General features: G+C 43.6%; 2 protein-coding genes across 5 annotated transcripts in view; one reads left to right on the forward strand and one right to left on the reverse strand.

The window, feature by feature from the left end:
• ITGAE (integrin subunit alpha E) overlaps positions 1–21,995 on the reverse strand; it is a 39,953-nt gene that overhangs the window by 3,676 nt on the left and 14,282 nt on the right. Inside the window, exons 18-37 of one of the 4 annotated variants that reach the window (XM_075517704.1) lie at positions 20,871–21,001; positions 20,224–20,364; positions 19,055–19,276; positions 18,495–18,625; positions 17,589–17,722; positions 17,325–17,473; positions 16,632–16,760; positions 15,135–15,202; positions 14,313–14,448; positions 13,917–14,018; positions 13,581–13,657; positions 12,580–12,657; positions 12,062–12,128; positions 11,867–11,974; positions 8,283–8,357; positions 8,082–8,183; positions 7,546–7,641; positions 6,844–6,954; positions 3,828–6,405; positions 1,634–3,639 (exon numbers count right to left, since the gene is read on the reverse strand). In XM_075517704.1, coding sequence (XP_075373819.1) covers positions 6,349–6,405; positions 6,844–6,954; positions 7,546–7,641; positions 8,082–8,183; positions 8,283–8,357; positions 11,867–11,974; positions 12,062–12,128; positions 12,580–12,657; positions 13,581–13,657; positions 13,917–14,018; positions 14,313–14,448; positions 15,135–15,202; positions 16,632–16,760; positions 17,325–17,473; positions 17,589–17,722; positions 18,495–18,625; positions 19,055–19,276; positions 20,224–20,364; positions 20,871–21,001 — 2,114 coding nt within the window. In that variant the 3' untranslated portion in view covers positions 1,634–3,639; positions 3,828–6,348. Of the gene's footprint in view, positions 1–1,633; positions 3,640–3,827; positions 6,406–6,843; positions 6,955–7,545; positions 7,642–8,081; positions 8,184–8,282; positions 8,358–11,866; positions 11,975–12,061; positions 12,129–12,571; positions 12,658–13,580; positions 13,658–13,916; positions 14,019–14,312; positions 14,449–15,134; positions 15,203–16,631; positions 16,761–17,324; positions 17,474–17,588; positions 17,723–18,494; positions 18,626–19,054; positions 19,277–20,223; positions 20,365–20,870; positions 21,002–21,995 lie in introns of those variants that run through there. The other 3 variants (XM_075517706.1, XM_075517707.1, XM_075517708.1) reach the window with 3 other exon arrangements.
• On the forward strand, positions 8,510–11,564 carry HASPIN (histone H3 associated protein kinase). Its single transcript, XM_075517709.1, has one exon. The coding sequence runs from the start codon at positions 8,588–8,590 to the stop codon at positions 11,180–11,182; it is 2,595 nt and encodes an 864-aa protein (XP_075373824.1). The 5' UTR covers positions 8,510–8,587; the 3' UTR covers positions 11,183–11,564.

The raw sequence follows: 21,995 nt of genomic DNA on the forward strand, positions 1-21,995 counted from the left end.
CTGTCTGCCCAGACTGCTCCTCATCTACATTTCTCTCCACCTGTCAGTAGCCCTCTGGTGTAAAGCTGCCTCAGAGCCCAACTCAGCTCAGTCACGAGCCCATAAATGCCATGTAACGGGGCTGTGGAAATTAAACTTTAGACCCCTGCTCTGACACAGTGGCATTTGAAACCCAGCGAGGTCACATCTGTCGCTCGATGGCATTGCAGCATAGAAACGTTTCAAGTTCAGCCCAACAACATCTTTAAATCGCACCCAAAAGAGACCGCGTGCTTTCAGGCAATGGCAGACAGCCCTGGCCAGTACCGGCGTGATTCACGAGTGACTGCTGGAGGTGCCCGTTTTAGGCACTTGTCTCACTCGCTTCCAGTTCCAAATGATCACCCCCAGGCACTAATTCTCCCAGCGATCCCCACTCCACCCTTTACTGATCTATCAAGTGCAACAGAAAACATCGGCTCCCAAACGCATGACAGCTGACTCAGAAGATGCTGAGACATTTCTGAAGCACTGCAAATGCTCCTGCAGCAAATGCCTGAGTGATGCATCCTTTAGAAATAGGCGCCAGACCAGCTACTGAAATAGAAAGGAGACAAGGAGCAGAGGATGTAAATAGGAGATAAACTATTTTGGCAAGGAAATGAACAGTGGAAAAGGCAGAGGTCAGCTCTCTCCATTAATGTTTTTTTCTCATAGTATCATACTTGCAGGTCAACATCTAAAAAAAAAAAAACAAGGGGAAGAGTTGAACAGGTTGAAAGAGGAAGCTGCTTGTAAACCACACTTCATGCACACAGAAACACATGGAAATCAGCAACATCAAGCATAAGCTGCTTTCCGAAGATGATGTGTTTGGACGCAAGAACAAAGAAATGTGTGTGCAGCCTGCAGTGAAAAATGCTCCATTCAGCTTCTCTTTTAATCCTCACTGTGACTTTGCAGTGTAAATAAGAAGTAGGTTGCACAATGTGCACAGTAGCCACAATGGAAAAGGAAATCTTTCTTTCAGAAGCTATTAGAAAGACATTCAGATTTTTTTTGCCTAGAAGGGGAACCTGTGGAAAGAGTCTTTCTGTCATTACCCACAGGAGCATCCAAACCTGTCTGTAGGAGTGAGAAATGGAAGCATACTGAAGTTCCAGAATATATTCTCTCTTTGATCCAGCTCATTTCCAGTAGAGCAATTTTCAGCCTTTGAATGCATTCCAGGTTGCTTCCCCGAGTCTTGAATCTCCTACACAGTGTGCAGGAGGTCTTGTTATCATTAGCCGGAGTTTTTATCCACTCCTCTCTTCCAACCCAAGAAGTGAGAGTGCTTGAGGAAGAGGACGAAAGAGAGGGAAGAAAAATACTACGCATCTAATGAAACTAATCCATCATGCCCTGTTCTGAGAGAGCTGGCACTGAGTCAGATAACAGAAATTAAATAAAAATGCACATAAAACATCGCTAGGAGATTGAGTACGATGATGGCTGGAACAGCAGCATTATGCAGTGCTGTATTGCAATGTTTTCACCTTCTAAGGTCAGCCAATAAAAGCATTATTGGGGAATAAGAGGAGAATGTTAAATCAAAGGCCTGAAAGCTGAAGGGGTTTAATAAAATGTGTATTCACATTAACCACTGACTTAACAGTGAAACCCTGCTCTTGAATATGCCCGACAGATCAGTTTTTTACTTCTTTGCCAACACGTATCATTACGGACCTGGAAAGATCTGAAACTGGTCCTGGCTGGATAGCTCTATCAGAGCTTACCTTGCTGCAAGTCCTGAAGAGACACCTTCATCCCCTTCCTTCACCTTGGTCATATAAACAGCTAGAAAGGCTAGACTGAGGCCTCCACCCTTTCCTCCCTGGAATTACCAACTGGCAACTCTTTCCAGCCATAGGAAAACTCCCGTGCAACTCAGACTTGACCCCCAGAGGAAAAGGTTTCATGAGTAACACCCTCAGGCTGGCACCTGACCTTGCCTTAGCTCTGCAGGCTGGTGCTGCTCTAAGCCAGTCACGTCCTACCAACCAGCGAGAGGCTGCTGTGTCCCAGCTGTGCTGCACAGACGTACCGGAGCTGGTTTAGCCAAGCTGGCAGAGAGTCAGAGCAACCTGCTTGCAGCAGCGCTGCTCCATTCCAGCTCATTCATCCTGTCATAATAAGAGACAAGAAATTTCTCTCTTGAGCTGCAATCCAATTAGTCTCCAAATAAAGCTGCCCCAACAGGCTCTCAAGCCCAGCAAAGCACTTCATGGCTCCTATCTGATGCTCTTACGTCAGCAGCCAGCACTTAATAATGAAGAACTACTTATGCCCTTTTCCTGATAAGCTTTCCTGAGCATCAGACTTCCACTTCACTTACTGCTGCTAACCACCAGGCCACCACACACCCACGGTTCAATACATGAACCTGTCAGCTTCTGAACACGCTGAGGGAATTATAACTCAAGGCTTGCGAATGTCCCTGGCATATGAGAAAGACATAAGCAGCTGGTATCACCCCTGATTAAAATAGCATCGCAAAATGCATCCTGTCCTCCCCTTCAAGGATACACTTAAAAAACTATCTCAGATACATCAGCTCTTGTCAGTCACCACCCACCTTCACACTTCCTACTCCTTGGTCAGATCACCATAAAAATAGCCAAAATCTATCAGGCCAAGCTCACCTACCAGAAGCTAATGTCCAAACCTGGAGTGATGGAGCCAAGCCAGGACTCAGAGCTAAGACAGCGGATGGGGATGCGTGATCACGACCGTTCAGTGGGTAGAGAACAAGCATCTGTTCTTGCTCTCCTGGGCTACCAGCCGCACTGAGGGTCGTCCCTCCCCAACAGAGCAAGACAAAGGTAGAGTAACAAGTCCCTCCAGCCTAATGAGCAGTGTTGGGAGAACAGACCTGAACGGAAAAGAGTTTAGGACGCAATCCATCCTAGTTTGTATTTCCTACTCAAGAGCAGAGAGACCTTCCTTCCCCCAAGAAGCTGTGGGACTGCAGACACTCTGCTGTCTTTGCGCAATGCATAAAGATTATGAACGACCCTTATAGCTCAGAGGGCTCTAGGACATGTGCAGCAGCTTCTCTGCCCATGACACCTGGACCCCAAACAGCCTGCCACCACGTTAGCCTGGCTGGGGTCAGATGTTTAATGACTCCGAGTGAGTAATTTGCAAATCTTCTGCCATTCAGGGGGATGGCATAACAGTGCCACTGCCAGAGTGCACTAAAGTCAGGACCACACAGCAAGGCCACAAATGTTGACAAGGCTTTTGCATAGGGGATTTTATTCAAAATGCAGTTTGCAAATAAATTTAGAAGCAGACACAGCAAGGCTTCCATGGAAACAGCACAAAAACCCAGCTGTGGTTTGGATGACTGTGAGTCTTGGCAGTCTTGACTAATCCCTTAAGTGCCATCCAATTACTGCAAATGTGTTTGGCATCTACTATAGCAATTGCAAAGAATTAAATGGTCGGATGGCACTCATCGGAAATTACAAGTCACAGAACCCTGTAATGCATTTAAGAAAAAAACATCTAAAAAGGAAAATAGCATTACCCACTGCAAGAGCTGACCTCCTTGAGAGCCATAAGGGACAACAAAAGGGATCCAAGTAATGAGGGAAACTTAATTCAGAGAAGAAACTAGAAAAAAAAGGAGAGAAAGAGGGAGAATAACAAGATTGGCTGAAGGAGCTGGGTTTGTTTAGCCTTGAGAAGATGAAACTCTCCTTGCAACTCCTTATTCTTAGCACAGCTTCTACAATTAACACTCCTTCCCTTAGGAAATTAATAAAAAAAACTACAAACAGCTTTTCTGTGCCCAGACTTACCAAGTATGATCCAACTGTAGAGATCTACAGGTACTTCAGTGTGAAATGGAGAAGGTCTGGGAGGGAGGATGGGCAGCAAGACCACAACTGCTGGTATACTGCAGTCCTTTCACTGACAGTTGTCCGTACCACGTGTCACTCAGTGCAAGTCCTGTCTAGAGCAGTGGAAAAAGCAGACAACACCCTTCCCTCCCCTAAGAAAAGCCAACATGCCCTGAAACTTAAAAATAAATGAATAAGTGAATAAAAAAGGAACCTTTGAAAAAGCGTCTTCCTTATAAAGCCACCACCTCAGTCACTACTGTGCACAGCTGCTCCAAAGGAGCAGCTCTCTTGCCTGAAGCTCTTCGAAGGGATTCTCTCTCTCAGCCCAGCATATTCTGCTTTCCATGTACTTAATTCCTCATAAAGGTCCTTCCAGACAGGGACACGCAAAGAACAACAACTTTGTAACAGCTCTGCCAAAATCCAGACTGAGTGATCGAGAGCAGCCCCAGAGACTTGCTATGCTACCTGGGAAAGGGTACAGCAAAATGCTCAAACCACCTTCAGCCAGCAAGTGCAATACACAGTCGGGCTTCTCTTGCAAGACTTTATTTTCAAAGAATATTCAATTAAAAACACTACAAAAAAAGGATTTACACAAGGGGGGTGACAATAAAGCCATTCAGACCAGGCAAAGCACATTTCTTTCCAAACAGTACAGAGCTGTTATGACAAAAAGCCTGACACAGGTGGTTCGTCGGTTCAGGCAATCATTTCCTTTCTGAGCTCTCACCTAGGAAGTCTCACTTCCTCAACCCCTGGCACTTGTAAGCAGATCTGTAGTGACTCACTCTCCGTATGCAGCTCTAAGGAACTCTATGACCAGCCAGGGGGGAGAGAGAAAGAAATTCAAGCCAGAAGAATGGCTGCAGCTGCTGATTGAGCTGGATGAGAGCACGAGATCTCTGCACTCCTCTGTTGTACTCTTGAAAGTCACACAAGGGCCCTATATTCCTCAAACAGTATCTTGCTGCGGTACCTCTTACTTTTGTCCTAAGCAGGCAGGCCGGTGTGCTTAGCACCTTTGACTTCTGGCTGTTTGGCAGCCAAATTTAGAGCTAGGACATACCCGGGGTTGTACAGCATGCAGGATGCCCATCCCATCATGAAGGTGATCTCTGTAATAGCCTTGAAGAGATGTATCAATAGCAGTACCCGGGTACCAGACAGGAATTTTACAAGGAAACTCCAATGAAGGCCACCGTTTGCTTGTTAACTTTAGTTTTCCATCAGGCAATATTAGTTAAGCCAAAAGAGACAGGAAGTGGTTTGCCTTCTGAAGGTCTGAATGAAAATCTATGTTTAATCTAGTGCTGTGTATAAACACACATTAGATTTGTGGGGTTTATGGTTAGCCAAACATAGCAGAAATAGAACAACTACACAACTGGGGACAGAGAAAGCCAAAGAGAGAAATAGTACCAAGTGTCTGTACTCATCCTTCTTTAAAAACAGCGAGCACCTGAGGGGTCCTGAGATCGTTTCATTGCTCAGGAAAGACGACACCTGGTACCGGCTAAAGCCAGCCACAGGGTTTGGCCAGGTACCTTCCTTCCCCAAAGCCTATAAATTGCAATCACTGATAAACTGCAGCTGATAAACTGAGATTGCTCATGATTCACCCTATTTTCTGTCACACAACCAGCAGGGTGAATGGCAACACTGCTGTGGTCAACACTGCAGCTCACTGCTTGGCTCTGCCCTCGATTCAAACGCAGCTGCTTTGGAAGAGGTGTAGTGAGCCGTACTAACTTGGGGAAGTATCTTCTGATACAGGAGGAGTCTGTCTGAACTGGCAATGAGGTCCATGATACAAGTGTTCATTTGTGACCAAATCAGGATTTGAAAGCAACTGAAAATGGAAAATCAGAAATAAGATTGTGAAGTACAAAAAACTAACTGCCGCATACGCATGCTTCTGACTCCAAGAACGAGACATCAAGGGACATACATTACTGTATTAAAATGCACAAATTTGTGTATGTATATATACACGTGTACGCCAAATGCTTGTCTCTATTTTCATTAGCAATAGCAGGATGGGAAGCTTCCCCTAATTCATTTCTATTTCAATCTATTCTGAAGCTACTCGGTACTAAAATCAATTTAAAACCCACTCAGCATCACAGCAACTAAGACTGCAATCCAATACATAAATCTAACAGGCTCCAAGATGAGTTTTTCCTAGCATATCTACATTAAAGCAAAATTTCTCATGGGGAGCCTAGTTTATCAATACCAGGCAGTCCCTCTGTGATGAGTCGTCAGTTCAAATTAAACAAGCAGGCAACTGAATTGCCCAAAAAAGCTGGGCCCCTCTGGTCAAAACAGCAATCTGGTAGAGTGCCAAGATCCGGAGTGCCATAGCTCTAGCAGGGAATATGAATTGTTTTGCATCTTAGCCAGACTTTGACTCTGCTATTTCCAAAAAGCCAGTGAAAGAATCCAGAGCTTTCTGCTTTGGTCAGCTTAGTCTTCAGGAAGTTTCTTCTTGCTCCATCATAGTTTTATAGTTTCTTTTGAAAAAGCCACACTGGGGAAAAAATTAAAAGAACTTGTTAAGTCTTTTTGTATGCACTATTTTTTGCTTTTTCTTAAAACAATTTAAAAAATTTTTCCTTCTCAGGGTTGCGTTAAGTGAATGAGTGAATGCATGGTGCAACAAGGTATGACTTCTGACGGAGCTGTAAGCCTGAAGGCCTACATCGTTCAAAACTTTTCAGAACATCTATAAACACTTCATAATGTTCATATGTTCTGCAAAGCACTTCAAAACAGGGCTTGAGAGGTTATACTGCAATGCTCAGAATAGCTCAACATGTAAGACTGAGGTTTTACAACAGTAAGTGGCAGATGTCCTTCAGTGTGCATCTGAAAAAAATCGCTTTCATACTTAGAGATATCTTAAAAAACTTTAAAACATCTAACAAAAAGATTTCCATTTTGTTGTGTGTGCATTAATGATACCCACTTTCCAGAGGAGCAGAATAATGAACGCCAGCAAGACAAGTCCACCAACACAGCTTCCTATGACAGTAGGCAAGGGATCAAATACTTCGTCTTTCAGGAAGACAAGAGTAATCTGGAACAGAATCAAGGCCAGTTATTTTTTTCTTGGTTAGCTTTTCATTGAGAAAGCTATATAGTTTGAGCTAGCATTCAACCTTTAAACTATGCTAGATGCACCATCAATCTAACTATACAGGTACTTTGCAATACAATATAATTTTTCATATTGCAAGCATAGTCAAGGGAGTTGAATTTACTGAGCCTTCTTTAGGAGTTTACGGTGATTACAACAGACACCAGTGCCAATCTTTCAGGTTAAAGAGCATATCTTCACTGGGGAAAGAGAAGGAATATTCATGTTGAAATCCCTGAGAGGACAGGAGGTCTCTGTGATAGCCACAACTGTGAGATGATACGCAGAGTTCAATACAGAACACTCAGAGCTTTTCTGATATGCACTAGGAAATATCCTCCCTCTGCTTTTATCCTATAGTCAAAACCTGGTTTCACTAAACTCAATGGCAGAACAGATGTTTGCTTCAAAAGGTCCACGATTTAACTCTGAGAACTCGATACATTCTCTAGATTCAGCAAAAATATCTGCATTTCTCACTTGTTCCTGCCCCAAGGGAAGGACCAAGCTGCCTACGTGATGCTCTGATACCTCAGCACGATGATTCTCTTCTTTCAGGCCCAAATAGAGTTCTCTGTTGAAGGTGATTTCTCCAGGGACCAGCAGAACAGTTCTACTTTTTAAGAACTATGGAAAAGAAATAAAAGGAACAAAATATCAGTCACTTTTCAGTCTTTTCAGAAAAAAGTGTTGCAACAGCAAATCCTTATTCAGACTGTAAGAACCACCCTGTACGGTTCTGCCACCAGACTGTGTCTTGTGTATATAACCTCATGCGTAACTATTACTCAGGACAAATTGTCTGGAGCCATGAAAGCTTGCGGTGCTGGAAGAGTCATTTCACTAAGAGCAATTTCTGAAGGAAGGAAGAAGACCGCAGCATTTCTTCTAAGTGCCGAGTGCCTCCTGGGAGACGCTGCCGTGGGTAAAACGTTCCTCTTGCTCTGCAGGGTCAGCAAATACCATCACACGTGGAAGAGCAACATCTCCGCTGCGATGTGGAAGAAACCCTTACCTGGAACCTCTGGCAGGTACCAGGTGTTAGGAGCGTGGTCTTTTGTGTGTACCTGGTACGGGTTGTTTAAAGACAATTCTGCTGTCACGGTGATATTGTCTCCGTCGGTTCGGATGGAGCAGCGCACGCACTGATACCGCACGTCCCGAACGCCCTGCAACGCAACGGAGCGGCTCAGTCGCCGGCTGCCACGGGTGTCCGCGGCTCACCTGCGTTTGTCCCAACAGCAGCAGCCGGTGCCAGCACCGCTCACCTCTGGTTCTGTGCCGCCGGAATACTCCCGGAGATCCGGCACCGGTTCAGGGCTGACCCCGCACTCCGTCGTCTCCTGAAACCGAACGGTCACAGCGCTGCGGCCGCGGGCCCCACGCGCGCCAAAACCGCGGGGGGGGGGCGGGGCCCGCCGCGGCCGGGGGCGGGGCCTGGCGACGGGGCCCGCCCCTCCGTCCTCTCGCCCCCGCCCCGCCCAGTTCTCGCGATACCCCGTTTGAAACGGAGGCGGGCGGGCGCCGCGGCTCCCCGTCAGGCAGGGCCTGGCCCGGGGCCGCCGCTGCCGCCATGCCGCTCCAGCCGCGCCTGCTCCGCACCTACTCGCGGCGCGGCGGGCACCTCCGCCCGCTGCCGGCGGCCGACCGATGGATTTCGCCGCCTCAGGACCGCAAGCGGTTCTTCAGCTCGACCTCGGCCGGCTCCAGCACCGCCTCGGCCGCCTCCAGCACCTTCTCCGCCCCCTCGGACGACCCCGACTTCTCGCCGCCCGGCAAGCGCCGCCGCCAGCCGCTGGGTAAGCGCCCCGCCCGCCCCTGGCGCCTGCGGACCCGCCGCGGCGGCGCGGCGGAGAAGGAGAAGGAGAACCGTCCGCCGGGGCCGGCGGTCCCCGCCTCCCCCTCGCCCTCCCCGTCCGGCGCCGCCCGCCGCCGCCAGGGGCCGCCCTGCGGGGCGCGGCGCCCCCTGCTGTGCAGCACCCCCCAGTGGCCGCCCCCGCGCCGCCGGCCCCGCCGCCGGCGCCGCTCGCCGGCCGAGCTCGGGTCCCTGCTCCTGCTCAGCACCAGCGCGGAGGGCGGCTCGGGGCTGGGCGGCAGCCTGGAGCTGTACTCCCCGCCGCGCAGGCGGCGGAGCGCCTCGGCCGGCAGCGCCATGAGCTCGCTGGAGTCATCTCGGGGAGACTCGGAGCAGCTGCCGCCGTTGCCGGGGGCTGACAGCGCGGGGGAAGAGGGGGCTGGACGGTCCTGTCGAAAAGGCAGGGAAGGGAGCGGTGAGGCGGGCTCGGCGGAGCAGAAGTCCGGCAGGGTGCTGAGGGCGTCGGTGCGGGGACGCTGCCGGGCACAAGCCTCCTTGTCGCCCCAGAAAGCCCCAGCCGCTCCTCAGGCAGCGCTGCCCCCTGCTAACCGTGAGCCACAGCGCCCTGCACCCTGTGCCGGTGCCGCTTTTGATGAACCGTGTGATGATCCAAGGAGAGATTCAACAAAAGGAAGCTTGCCTTGTCAGAGAGGCAGAACCAAGAACTACCAGCTTACGCCGGTGGTGGTCTTAGACCCTCAAGAAGTGCAAGTGTGGCTGACAAGCATGAAATGCAACAAGAAGGCAGATATTCAACCTGCCTGCCAGCAGCCAGTATCTCCTTTGGGCCTTCAAGGAACCTTGGAGAATAAACATAAAAGTACCATGGTCATTTCTGGGGAGGGAAGCACCTGTAGAAAAGCTTGCATCAGGGGCTTCAGTGCCAGCCGATGGGGGAGGCAAACAAGGCTCCGTCCAAAAAGGCACAAAAATGAGAGACAGCAGCAGCCCAATAACTCATTTTTCAGACCACAGATGAAGCAAAAAGGAATGAAGAAGGGTGTTCTGGAGATGTCTGTAGTTATAAGAGACAATGACTATTCACTCCTCAATAGCTCCCATTCCTGGGGTAGAGTTCGAGCATCCTTGTCCTTCCATAAGAAGAAGAAAGTTACCACAGGAGAGAGTTCCTGCAACAGCATCCTTTGTACCCCTTCTGTGAAACCCCAGCTTTCAGGGCACCAAGCAACCCTATCTGCTGGTGAGGCTCACTGCTGCACTTGGTCTGCTTCCTCCATGGTCCTGCTGGCTCCCAGGAATTCCTGTTCTGCCCTGGAGCTAATGCTTACAGATGCAGAGAAGGTGTTTGGGGAATGCCACCAGGAGGGGCCTATTGCTTTTGAGGAATGCATTCCTTTAGAGAAGATGAAAGATTGCAAGAAAATTGGAGAAGGGGTGTTTGGAGAGGTCTTCCAGATCGATAGTGAGAGAGGACCTGTGGCCTTAAAAATAATTCCCATTGAGGGGACTGAAAGAGTAAATGGTGAACCTCAAAAGAGCTTTGGAGAGATTCTGCCTGAGATAATTATTTCAAAAGAACTCAGTCTTCTGTCTGAAGAGTCTGTGAATAGGACTGTTGGGTTTATCAGCTTGTACTCTGTGCACTGTGTTCAAGGGGCCTATCCTAAGTATCTCCTGGAAGCCTGGGACAAATACCACAACGTAACGGGATCAGAAAATGATCGGCCAGACCTTTTTGGGGATGAGCAGCTCTTCATGGTTCTGGAGTTTGAATTTGGAGGCAGTGACTTGGAGCGTATGAGAAACAGGTTCAGTTCAGTGGCATCAGCAAAAAGTATTTTGCACCAGGTCACTGCTTCCCTGGCTGTGGCAGAACAGGAACTGCACTTCGAGCACAGAGACTTGCACTGGGGGAATGTGCTGGTAAAGAAAACGGATGTAAAGGAGCTTAATTATGTGTTGAATGGGGCAACGCACACAATCCCCACAGCAGGGATTCACGTCAACATCATAGATTATACCTTGTCTCGGCTGGAGAAGGATGGGTTAACTGTGTTTTGTGACCTTTCCACTGATAAAGAACTATTTGAAGGCACAGGGGACTACCAGTGTGATATCTACAGGCAAATGAAAGCGGAAAACTCCAACAGCTGGACTGACTATCATCCACACAGCAACGTCCTCTGGCTGCACTACTTGTCAGATAAACTTTTGAAAGCCATGACCTACAAGAAGAAGGAATCGGCATCTGCCATGAGGAAAATAAAGCAGCAGCTCATTAAGTTCCACAAAGAAGTTCTGACCTTTGAGTCTGCCAATGAAGTTTTACAAAACAGCAGCCTCTTCCAGTGAGCAAAGCAGTGCAATGTTTCCAAGCACTAAGTCACTGATACTGCCTTTCTCCTTTACTGTTTTTTATGTATGATATTTTAAATGTTGGCACAATGAAGAAGTGTTATGATCAGTTACCAATGTGTATGATACACTGTCAAAAATGTCTAAAAAACCCCCCAAAAAAGTCCTCTGCTCCAAGATGTTTCCATATGTACTTTTTTTGAGGGGTGATGGTGGGGAGAGAACAGAGTTGACGTTTGAGAAGGGGAGTGGGGGGAATACTTCTTTGGGCTCAATTAATGTTTTGAATTCCACAGAAGTCATCTTACCTTTTTAATCTTAGATTATTAAAAGTTCTTTCCTTACTATATTGTCTTTCTTACAAATGCCTTTTTTTTTTTTTTTTTTTTTTTAAGAAAAAAAACCCAACAACCAGTTCTGGACAGTGAGAACAAAAGTAACTATTCTTAGCCCAGTTGGGGACAGAGAAGGGAGAAACCCCACCTTTTCACTTAACGTTAAAAATGAACTTTTGTTGAGTTTGGCCAAACTTGTGCCTGGAATGATGCTACAAAATGTCAATATGTAAAGTTTCTGTAGTGTAGGTTTTAAAAACACTCTAATCTGCAATAATATGATTTTTTTTCTCTGTAAGGACCAGTGAAGAGGTATTGGATTAGGAAAAAAATAAGAAAAAAGTACCTGTGTTCCTGATGCATTTTTGATCGTTATTATGTTGTGACCTTGTATACTGATAGGAACCCAAATCTGTAACTTGATGGTAGCGTTAAAGCGATTTTCTCCATTTATCTACGGAAGAAAATGGGCAAGGTAATAAGCGTTCTTTAGTCCTGATTGCAGATGGATCAGATGACCTAAATTTGAAGCTATACTTACATTAAATTTGAATTCTTTGTTTTCAAGAAGTCCTTCGCTAACATTCACGTACATTAAAGAAACTGGTCTAAAGAGAATGATAAATCAAACTGAGTGAAAAGTGAATTAGATTATTATTAAAAATTAGTACATCCCATGACCCAGATGCATTATGTAATTAAGAGCATCATCGGATTTGTTATAACTGGAATGCTGTCTATGAAGTCTGTCTATATATGCGTGTATATATGCAGTCTATCAACTAGATGCATCTTTGAACCTATCCTGAAGTCTGTTTTTTACAAGCTAAGCAGTGGGAGACCCTAGGTATCCCCCTGCCTATGATACGGCTTTACTGTTCTGTCTTCCAGACTCTTTACTTTTGCTGTCTAGTACCACAGAAAGTGACTTTGACAATCTGCAGTGCTTGAAATTATTAAGATGGAAATTGTATTGGAATCTTACCAGGCATCCTCTCAATCTTTTTTCTTCTAATTGACTAAATTAATGCAATATAATTCAATATTCTTAAAACTTACTTGGTAAGGACTGCAGTGAATGCATATCTGACATCAAGGATGTGTTCTTCAGTCAGAACGGTGCTATTTTCATTTATACTTAAAAAAAAAAAGGACGGATGAAACAATATTATTATCTGCTTGCCTTGGTCCTTTATTCTGTGGTTTGAGAACTGCTAATATTGGGTGTACAAGAGGGATGGAAACAGAGTGGCAGTAATTAATGGAGAGGTGCCAGCCCACTTGGTGACATGGTAAATAGTGTTGGAGTAGCCCTGTATTACTACAGATTTTGAAAGCTGCCAGTGCCTTGAAATGTCTCCCTGCAAACCAACCCTAATTTGTGAATACATACTATTGCTTTAATTAAAATTTAAAGCTTCTACCCCTCCCAAAACTGGACATTAAATTAATGTAGAAACCTTTGCCTTAAACCATGCTTGCAAGGAAGCATAGCTGCCAGAGATGAGTTCTCATTTCCTTTTTAAAGATGCTCTCTGTTTAAAAAATGCTGTGTACTAGTCAGTCCCCATAGATTTTAATGGGAGGAATGTGACAAGAAAGAAATCTGAAAGGTAACTTCCCCCCATTAGAAAGCCCCTAGTCAAGAAAAATGCCCTGAACGTATGTTTTCATCCCAGTCATTTGGAGTGAAAGCTTTACTTGGAACAGAGCTGGATTATATATTTTAATCATCTGTTCTCTCTGCTAAGGAAGGAGAATGCCAGAACCCAGTTTGCTGTTTCAGAAAACGCAAGCTTTCAAATATGTACTACGTATTTGTACTACACCCTTAAAGGGTGCTCCATCTTTTACTGAAATAATGAAGTATGAGCAAAGCTAAAATTATCATAAGGGAAGGAAAGATTTTTCACATGGATCCAAATGCTTTAGAAGGTTGAAAAGAACAAGTATAGTTTTGTGTAACTGGCAACTAATAAATAGCATGGACACTGAGCAGGAATTCTGATATTTCCTTTCTAGTTCACAGTGTATTTTGTGGTGAAAATAGCAATACTCACTTGGTGATATTAACGGTGATTGCAGACTTATTTTGGAATATGCTTTCATCTAATTGCCAAATCACTGAAAAATTTGCCTATTTTGAGGGAAGAGAAAGACATAACAAAATATCGATTACCCTGTAAATACTCTTTACTCACCAGGGTACTGTTAAAACATGACAGCTAATATATTTTCTGCTCATCATTCCCTCCTGGAGAAATTAGACATTAAGGAAAGTGCAGGAATATGAAAATTATCTCTTGCCTTGATGTAAGACATAGAGGGTGCAAGAGCAGCTACTCAAAGTACTATTTAGAGGTAGGGAAAAAGTGAAAATAATGATCTCTACTTACCGTTGTCTTCTTGAATACTGGATGCCCAATTCTGCAGTTACAGGATAAGACTACAGGAGTTAATGGTATTGGTTGGCCACAGTGAATAGCAGGAGAGGATGGCTGCCAACAGAACAGGAATGCTTTTTTTAATGTTGAATAAAAACAGACTGGGAAATTCAACTCAGTCTGTGACTGCTCCCATAAAACGAATTAGGTACAAATAGCCCAATAAAAGCTTGGGAGTCTTAAATCAGATAAATCCAGTATTCAGGCTCTAGTCCTAACAACTGAAATGCTCCTTCCCTTCCCTGGACCTTCCTTCAAGATTTATTGAGGTAGTAAATTAACAGGAGTCTGTGCTGGGTTTTCTTTCAGCAGTCTGCTGCTAGCTGAAGTGTTGTTCTACAATCTTACCTCAACAGTCACCTTCTTGAAATGTAGGTTTTTAGGATAGTTCAAGACCATAGTTGTCATGTACGAGTCATCTCCACTGTTTGTTAGTGAAACATTCATGGTCACTTCTTTAGTGTGGCCCACCGCTACTTCCTTTCTAGAAGCAGACAGAAAAATGAGATGGGTGACATGTAATTTCTAAGGGTTGTTATTTAGTAACAGGCCTGAAGCATTCTGGTTCTGGTAATTACTCCCTCCAAATGCTTTCACACACAGGATAATGCGATAGCCCAATTAATTATTCAGTATTCTTCAGGGTGTGTAGGAAAATGCTTCCTTCTTTATATTGAAGGCAGTCATCTCAAACTTGACGTAACATTTTATTTCTGTTTTACACCAGGATAGATTTTTAAGCATCGTTCCACTTGATTAGCCTTTCAGCGAATCCCCAGGGTAGCTTTTTACAATGAAGTGATGTCTACTGTTTGTCTAAGACTATGTAAACTGAGCAACTCTTTGCTGTAGTGCTATGCTGTGCATCAGCCTAAAACAAAATCATATGTTCACAATTAAATGCCAGAATTGTGATTTTAGGATGACTACAGTTGTTTAAACCTTGATCTGTCCTCCGAGATTTCCTAGAAGAGCCCAGCAGTGCCCATGGAGGCATACAGCTACAGCATTGTATGAATGTGATGTTATGGAAAGGATTAATTGAATGGAAAGTAATGTAAACAAAAGGACAGAAAATCTTGTCTGAGAATTTGAAGAAAATGTCTTATGCACAAAGACATTTTATATGAATGTTAAATGCAAAATCTGGATAATACAACTACGACTCACTGAATCTGACTTGTCAAAGTTAAATGAGCAGCACAGATGGTCTTGTTGCAGTCCTTCTTGTAAGGCAACTGAAAGCAAACACAGATCAAGTCAGATCAAGTCCTAATTTTCCTAAGATAGCAGATTCAGAATATCTTTACGTATACACATACATTCTCTGAAAACCAAAATTCCCATGACCTCAATTAAGGAGGAGCTGGAAATAAAAGACCCTTTAGTGATAAGTCAGTCCTAAATTGATGATGTTTTGCAATTCAACTCCCAGGAGAAGGTCTATCAGCAATAACATGAAAAGTCTTCACTGGGGACTAGGTCTTGTTAAAGAAATGCCAGTTGTTTACCCTTGGATTGTCACAGGGCAATAATATTAACTTCTTTTCCAGAGATGATATGTTTTTCTTGAATAAATACGTTCATATGCTGTGCCAGCTTATAGGCACACTATTTTGTAGAGATTAGGTTACTTCTTTTAGCAATAGTTTTATTCACCAATAAAAAAAAAATCTACTGTCTGCGGCTGATATTTCTGGAGAGGTTCAATGATAATTAATAATTAGATATCAGGCACCTAAGTACTAAGCAATGCTGACCAACAGTAAAGAATCTCATAAATTGTTCTTAGGAAATAAATGTACCATCAACATCATAATCCCTAAGAGTACTGTGACTATACCAATTAGTGTTCATTATTGCTCAGTGCTAAACGTTGTCGTAACTTCTCTGTCCTTGCTTTATGGACAGCTAATTAAATATTGAATTGTGGTAAAGACTCCTATTAAGTAGCAAAAAGCTGCCTCTTTACAGAGCTTTGTGGAATTTTTTTCAGAATCTGTGATTTGGATTTCAGACTAACTGTGAAAAAGAGCTAGATTAGCTTGTAGGAATCCTGCTACTAAACTGCACAAGAGGAGACAGGATATTAAACTTAACCTTTAACTTTATGAGAAGTTTTCAGCCTCCCAAATAATCAATTTGAAACAAAAAACTAAAATAAACTAAAAAATATATACGTAATTTTCATTATGTTTAAGATTACTTCATTAGAAAATTGTATAGTTGTTACTACCAAACACAACATAATAAGTAATAAGTTCAAATAATAAGTCTTAGTATAAGTTCCAACGTAGAGCTCAATATCTGAAAAGTACTTCACAAAACACACAAACCACATGCCTTCTTCACAGGTAGCGTCTAATCTCGTTTTATACAGAGGCACAGGAGAAATGTTGTGGTCAAAAGTAAAGCAATTTTTTAGCAGATCTGAGGTTGGACCTTAGAGATGAGATTCTCTTAACAAGATACGAGTATCTGTTTGGGGGAAACCTGGACCTAAAGTCTACCCAGTAGATATACTAAATACAGTATTGATAACTAGAAAGGGAGCAGAGGGCAGAAGATGACGTGCAAAGGCTAAGAAAACCACAATTTATTTATTTTTTAATAGTAAAAGCTTTGCATCCTAGAAAGAGAGAAAGTTCTTTGCTAGTGTTTTATTACCTGAAAATGCATTTCTGATGGCTTGTATCTATCCAGCACAGGAACAGCAAACTCCATGTTATCATTTTCCATATGGAGCTCGTGTTTAACTCTCAGAAAAACACTGGAAAAACAGTCAAAGTCACATGGCTACAAGAAAGGAAGAACAAGAAGTTGAGAAAATATCTGGGCATTAAAATGCAAAAGTCTTCACGCATCACCGCTGTTCCAGCTTCTATCATCTAGCATATTTAGGGATCTTCTGGCTCAGATGTTTTCTTTGGGCCACTGTGTTTAATAGCCATCAGTGGACCATAAGCTTGTCAAGGGTTTTTTTGGATCATTTTATACATTTGGCTCCCATGACATCCCCTGGATGATGTGTTCGGTGATTCAGTTACGCATTGTGAAAACCAGTTTCCTTACGTTTGCTTTAATGCTGCAGAGCTTCATGCCTCTCCTACAATTCTAGTATTAGAAATACTTTACATACACACAAAAGGATCAGAGATTGATTCATAGCAATACAAACCAAAATGGCACATGACATCTCCTGCCTCAGCTGTAAAACATGCTCAGCAAGTCTAACACTGAGAACCCCCCCATCATAGTATTTTTGCATTTCAAGAAAGACTCATCATCGTGCAGATTCTGTTAAAAAATCCTATCCTCTTAACCCTTCTTTCTGCAGTAAGTCTGACCAACGTCACCTACCAGCGTGTAAAGCTGCAGCTCAGAGCATGTGTGCTTGCTGACCAACAGCTTTCCGCTTGTTGTGGTGTTCTGATCTTCAAACTGTACTCTCGTCTTTGACATTTTCACATCTAAGTCCACCGTGTAGAGAATGTATAACTGTGCAAACACTGCAAGATTTTCAAAATCCTTTGTTAGATGTACCAGAAATTGTCCTCAGTGCCACATTTCTGAGGACAGTGTAGGACTGTAGATTTCAATCTGATCTCAATTCCCATTTATTACCTTGTTGAGACACTGGTAAAGCTGAGATTGTATCGAAACATAGTTTTGCTGTAACAATGCTGTTATTTTGGAAAATTAAGATTCTCTCAGGGTTGAATCTCATGCTGGTAAGAAAGTGGACAACTGGTCTCGAGCTAGTTAGTGAAGAACAGATAAGGAACAGAATCAAATATAAATTTTTGAACTGAAACATTACAGGAAAAATGTTTTAAGAAAGCCTGGCAGCAAGAATAAGAACTGCTCAGTATTTCCATGGTATTTCACCTGGACCAAGCTGGCCTATTTACAGAAGTTCCAGTTTCTGCTGGGAACGTTCAGAACATACAAAATCCCAAGAGTCTGAAGGAACAGACAGCCAAAATACACCAATATGGCTAGAGTTTCAGAATTAAACACAGTGTTTATGTTTCCATTAGATAACCACATTATCTAGCTGTTCAAATTCTCTCTTTATCTACAATGTTTTCAAATACAAAATGCAAGAACAAAATCAAATCTGTCTGCCATGTCTTAGCCTTTATGAACTCCACGGGTCACTCAGCTACCGGATGTCTGATTGAAAATTAGGTACGGTCTGTCAAGAAATTGTTTTTTTGTCTAAATGACCTACATTATCAGTGCTGAATTGCAGACTTCAAGGTCTTCTTAGACCTAGATCTATGTTAATCAGTTCGTGTTCACTATCTCGTACTTGTTCAAACCTTTAGACATACAATGGCAAAAGCCTTTGCAACTTGAACTAAAGGCTTTACATTTTATCTAATTTCTAGCACTGGGAATTTTTTTTTTATGTCCCTCTGATGCTGAATTAAAAATAGAATCATTACACAGTGCTTGGAACACAGATTCTATATTTGTGTTTGAAGCCTTTCCCCAGCACACTAAAAAGTAGCACTCATTACCTACCGGAGCACAACCACGTTCTCCAGTGATCCTACTGTAATATCTTGGAGGCCATCATTAGTGAGATCAAAGCCACCATCAATGGATTGTCCAAAATACCGGAGTCCTGAAGAAATTTCAGAGGCTTTTACCCTCTAAAAGGTGGGGGGGAAGAGGGGGAAACAACATCAACAAATATAAGTCAGGATCTCTCTCTTGCCCTTCAGGAAATACGCTTCTTTTCACGAGGCTGCTGTAAAGATGATTTTGTAACACTCGTGAGATGCAAAATACTGACTCTCTACTTCCTGTAATGGATGGGCAGGCTTGCAAAAAGCTATGCTGTTCTATAGGCAGCACCTGAATCCAGCTCCCTTGCCTAAGCAGACAGGTGAATAATTAAAATTAAGGAGCAGCTCTGCTGCAGCAATCTGTGGAGTCACATAAACCATCTGACATCTGCAAATTTCTCACCCATCAATGGCAATTAAATGTGGAAGTCCTTCCTCCCAGCCTCTTGCTACAAAAACACAAGCTTTTCCCTCTTGAGGGGCAGTGGAGGCAATTCCCGACAAGACACGTACTTGAGAAAAAGAGGTCTTGATCTTGTCTTTATCACCATTAAAGATGTAAATGCTGCCAAAAGAGGAACTGATTGAAAGCTGATCTTCAAGGGGGGCTCCAACTGCAATATCCTCATATCCATCCCCATTGATGTCTCCAATGCTGGCCACGGTAAACCCAAACCTTGCAAAAGGAGAGGTCACCTGCACATTTAAGTGTCCTTTCCTGGTGAAAGAACCAGTCTGAAAAACATCCAAGAAAGAAATCCCTTTATAGCAAATGTAGCATGAGTAGCTCTTACATGAAAAAAAACCCCCCAAAAAAACCAATTTAATGCACACTTATGCTTAAAGGTGAACAATAAGGCCCTAAACAACGTAATAAGAAGTTCAAGATACCAGCTGACGCTCGGAACAAAAGCTTGATCCTTCTGCATCGAGAGCACGCAAATTCTCCCACAGAAGCAGTGTCTCTGGCAGCCCTATGCAAGCGGACACACTGAAGCACTGTCTTTTCTTAAATCAATAGCAGATTGAGTTGATCCCCAGCTTGTTTCACAACAGAAACCATCCCATCTTCTCCACCCTATTACAATAATAAGCCACAAGAGGGTGCACGTTATTTGAATTCTAACAGATGCCCAGCCTGTTTTCTGCTTCCAACCATCACGTACATGCCCTGAGCAAATTTTAGCAGTGCACCAAAGAGGGTTTCTCCTGGTCTGCTGTTAAAGTTCACGTTTCATTCAAAATGACGCAATTAACTTATATCCTGTGTATTGCATAGCGGATCCTGTAGCTAGGCCCACAAAACATTTTGTTTTCTACAAGTCTCGGCAAGCAAAGTTTTAGCAACTACCCATGCACACGTTTCTTGCAAGCATTGCAAAGAACACTGCTTGGCAGAGCAAGGTCTGCACCAACAAATTGCCTACGTACGGGCAAAAGACAGGACTTTATCACACTGTGACAAGAGTATACCTTAGGTACAGAACGGTTTTATTTCTTTAGTTATTTCTCTTTTATATTCTAACGACTAAGACAGGACTGCTGGCTTCATCCCGCAGTCCTCTACCATACAGGGAGAGCACATTCAGTGAGAGCACAAAGCAGGAATGTTTTATTTGTCACTATGTAGGCATGGTTGGAAAATCCCCAACATGGAGTGTTTACGCTACCAGTATTTTTACCTCTGTCTCCAGGCGATAGACGTAAACCCTTCCTTCTTCCCCTTGAATGTGATAAAATGGAGCTCCAACAAGGAGAAGATCTGTTACCCCATCATGGTTCACATCAACCGGGCAGAGCTCAGAGCCAAAATAAGATCCAACCTGTGCTCCAGAAAAAGACAAGCAGCTCTTTCACTGGAATTCTCTATATATAGCTTTGTAGAATTAGTGCCCTTTGCAGCAATTTTTAGAACAAAACATCACATATCTACTTATATGTGGATCATTTCCCTATTATTTATTTTATTACAGCCATCCTTAGGGACAGATCCTGTAACCAGTTTAGCAGTAACAAAATCATTATTCAACAATTTGACAGAGGAAAAAGAATACCACAGTTGACGACCTCTTTCCCCAGGAGCCATGAGAACAGAACATAAATATAGCACACCGCATTTAGCTAAATTTCTTCCCAGTCTTTTTCCAAATTTCATTATTTCTTCTGACGTTCCCAAAGCACTATGGAGCGAACAAAGTCTGTGTAATGCACATCTGGCTAAATGGGATGCTTGTGTAAGGTCTGGAGGAGAAAATGCAGCTGGCATTTGAGCAAACGAGATGTGTGCAGCCCACCTGACACACTGCCCCGGGCGAGTGAAGCACAGTACCTGTTCTCCTTGCAGGGTTTGTTTTAGACGGCCGTCCTGAAACACCAACACCTTCCCTTTCATGCTGTGCCGTGGAGCTCCAGCCACGTACAAGGGTCCGTATTCCGTGCGTACCACTGCCACACTGTATCCTGGTGCATTCACACAAGGAGCAAAAATAGCATGCATTATCAATACTGTACTCTACGCCTGGAGGAAAAAGCCCAGAGTTTGGACTAAGACATGGACCTACATATGCAATGAGATGCTAGAGTCCACACCATGTCTAGTTGTGGCCCATGGTTTTGATTAAAGACCATCTCATTAAAATATTGATTAGGAAATAACAGGTAACTTTTCTGAGAGAAAAGCCAGCAAAGGTGAGGTTTTCTTCTCTTAGTAGTTTGTTGGGTAATTGAATAAATTATTGCTCTGAAAAACATACTTGAACTCTTCATGACTTTTCTTAGCATTTGTCACAGTTCCTGAGTGATTATCTACCATAGTTGCCTTTTTTTTTTTTTTTTTAAATTATTATGCCTGCAAGCTGGAAGGTTTATCACCCTTCACAGAAGTGAAGAAAACATTACACTCTGTATAGAAAGCAAAAAGAGATCTGTTACGGGGCTTCTGTAACAGGGAGGTAATGGGAGAAGGATTATCCTGACACAAACAGTCCACAGCACCTCATATTACCTGGTAAGACTTTACAGCCAAGGCTACAGTCAGGAGATACAGGGCTCATGAAGCCACAAAGCACTGGGGTGAAAAAGCAAGGCTTTATTTGTCACCAAGCCAAGAACAGTATTGATTCACAGGCTATTTCTTCTCCAGACACTCACAACAAGTGAAATATTTCTCCTTATCAGCTCTCAGAAATACCCTTCATTGCAAGTATTCTTACACAGTGAAACCAAATGGCACGTGTTAACAGAATAATACCACAAGGCATCATTACTCATAGGAGAAAACAAGTCATATCTTCCCCTAAATAAGGAGAGAGTGTTTTCATCAGAATCTCTCTCCCTGCTAGAGAAAACACTCAAAATCATGTAAGATGCTGCAGGAGGTGGCCTTCTTCAGGTAAATGCTGTCAGTACCACCATACTGCATTAAACACAAACAAACTAAGCAAAACTGCAGTCA

This window comes from Mycteria americana, chromosome 15, assembly GCF_035582795.1.
Source record: "Mycteria americana isolate JAX WOST 10 ecotype Jacksonville Zoo and Gardens chromosome 15, USCA_MyAme_1.0, whole genome shotgun sequence".
Classification (NCBI taxonomy): Eukaryota; Metazoa; Chordata; class Aves; order Ciconiiformes; family Ciconiidae; genus Mycteria; species Mycteria americana.

What these genes read in the sequence shown, in the direction of transcription:
- HASPIN (XM_075517709.1), top strand. Translation starts at nt 8,588, where the DNA reads ATGCCGCTCCAGCCGCGCCTGCTCCGCACCTACTCGCGGCGCGGCGGG.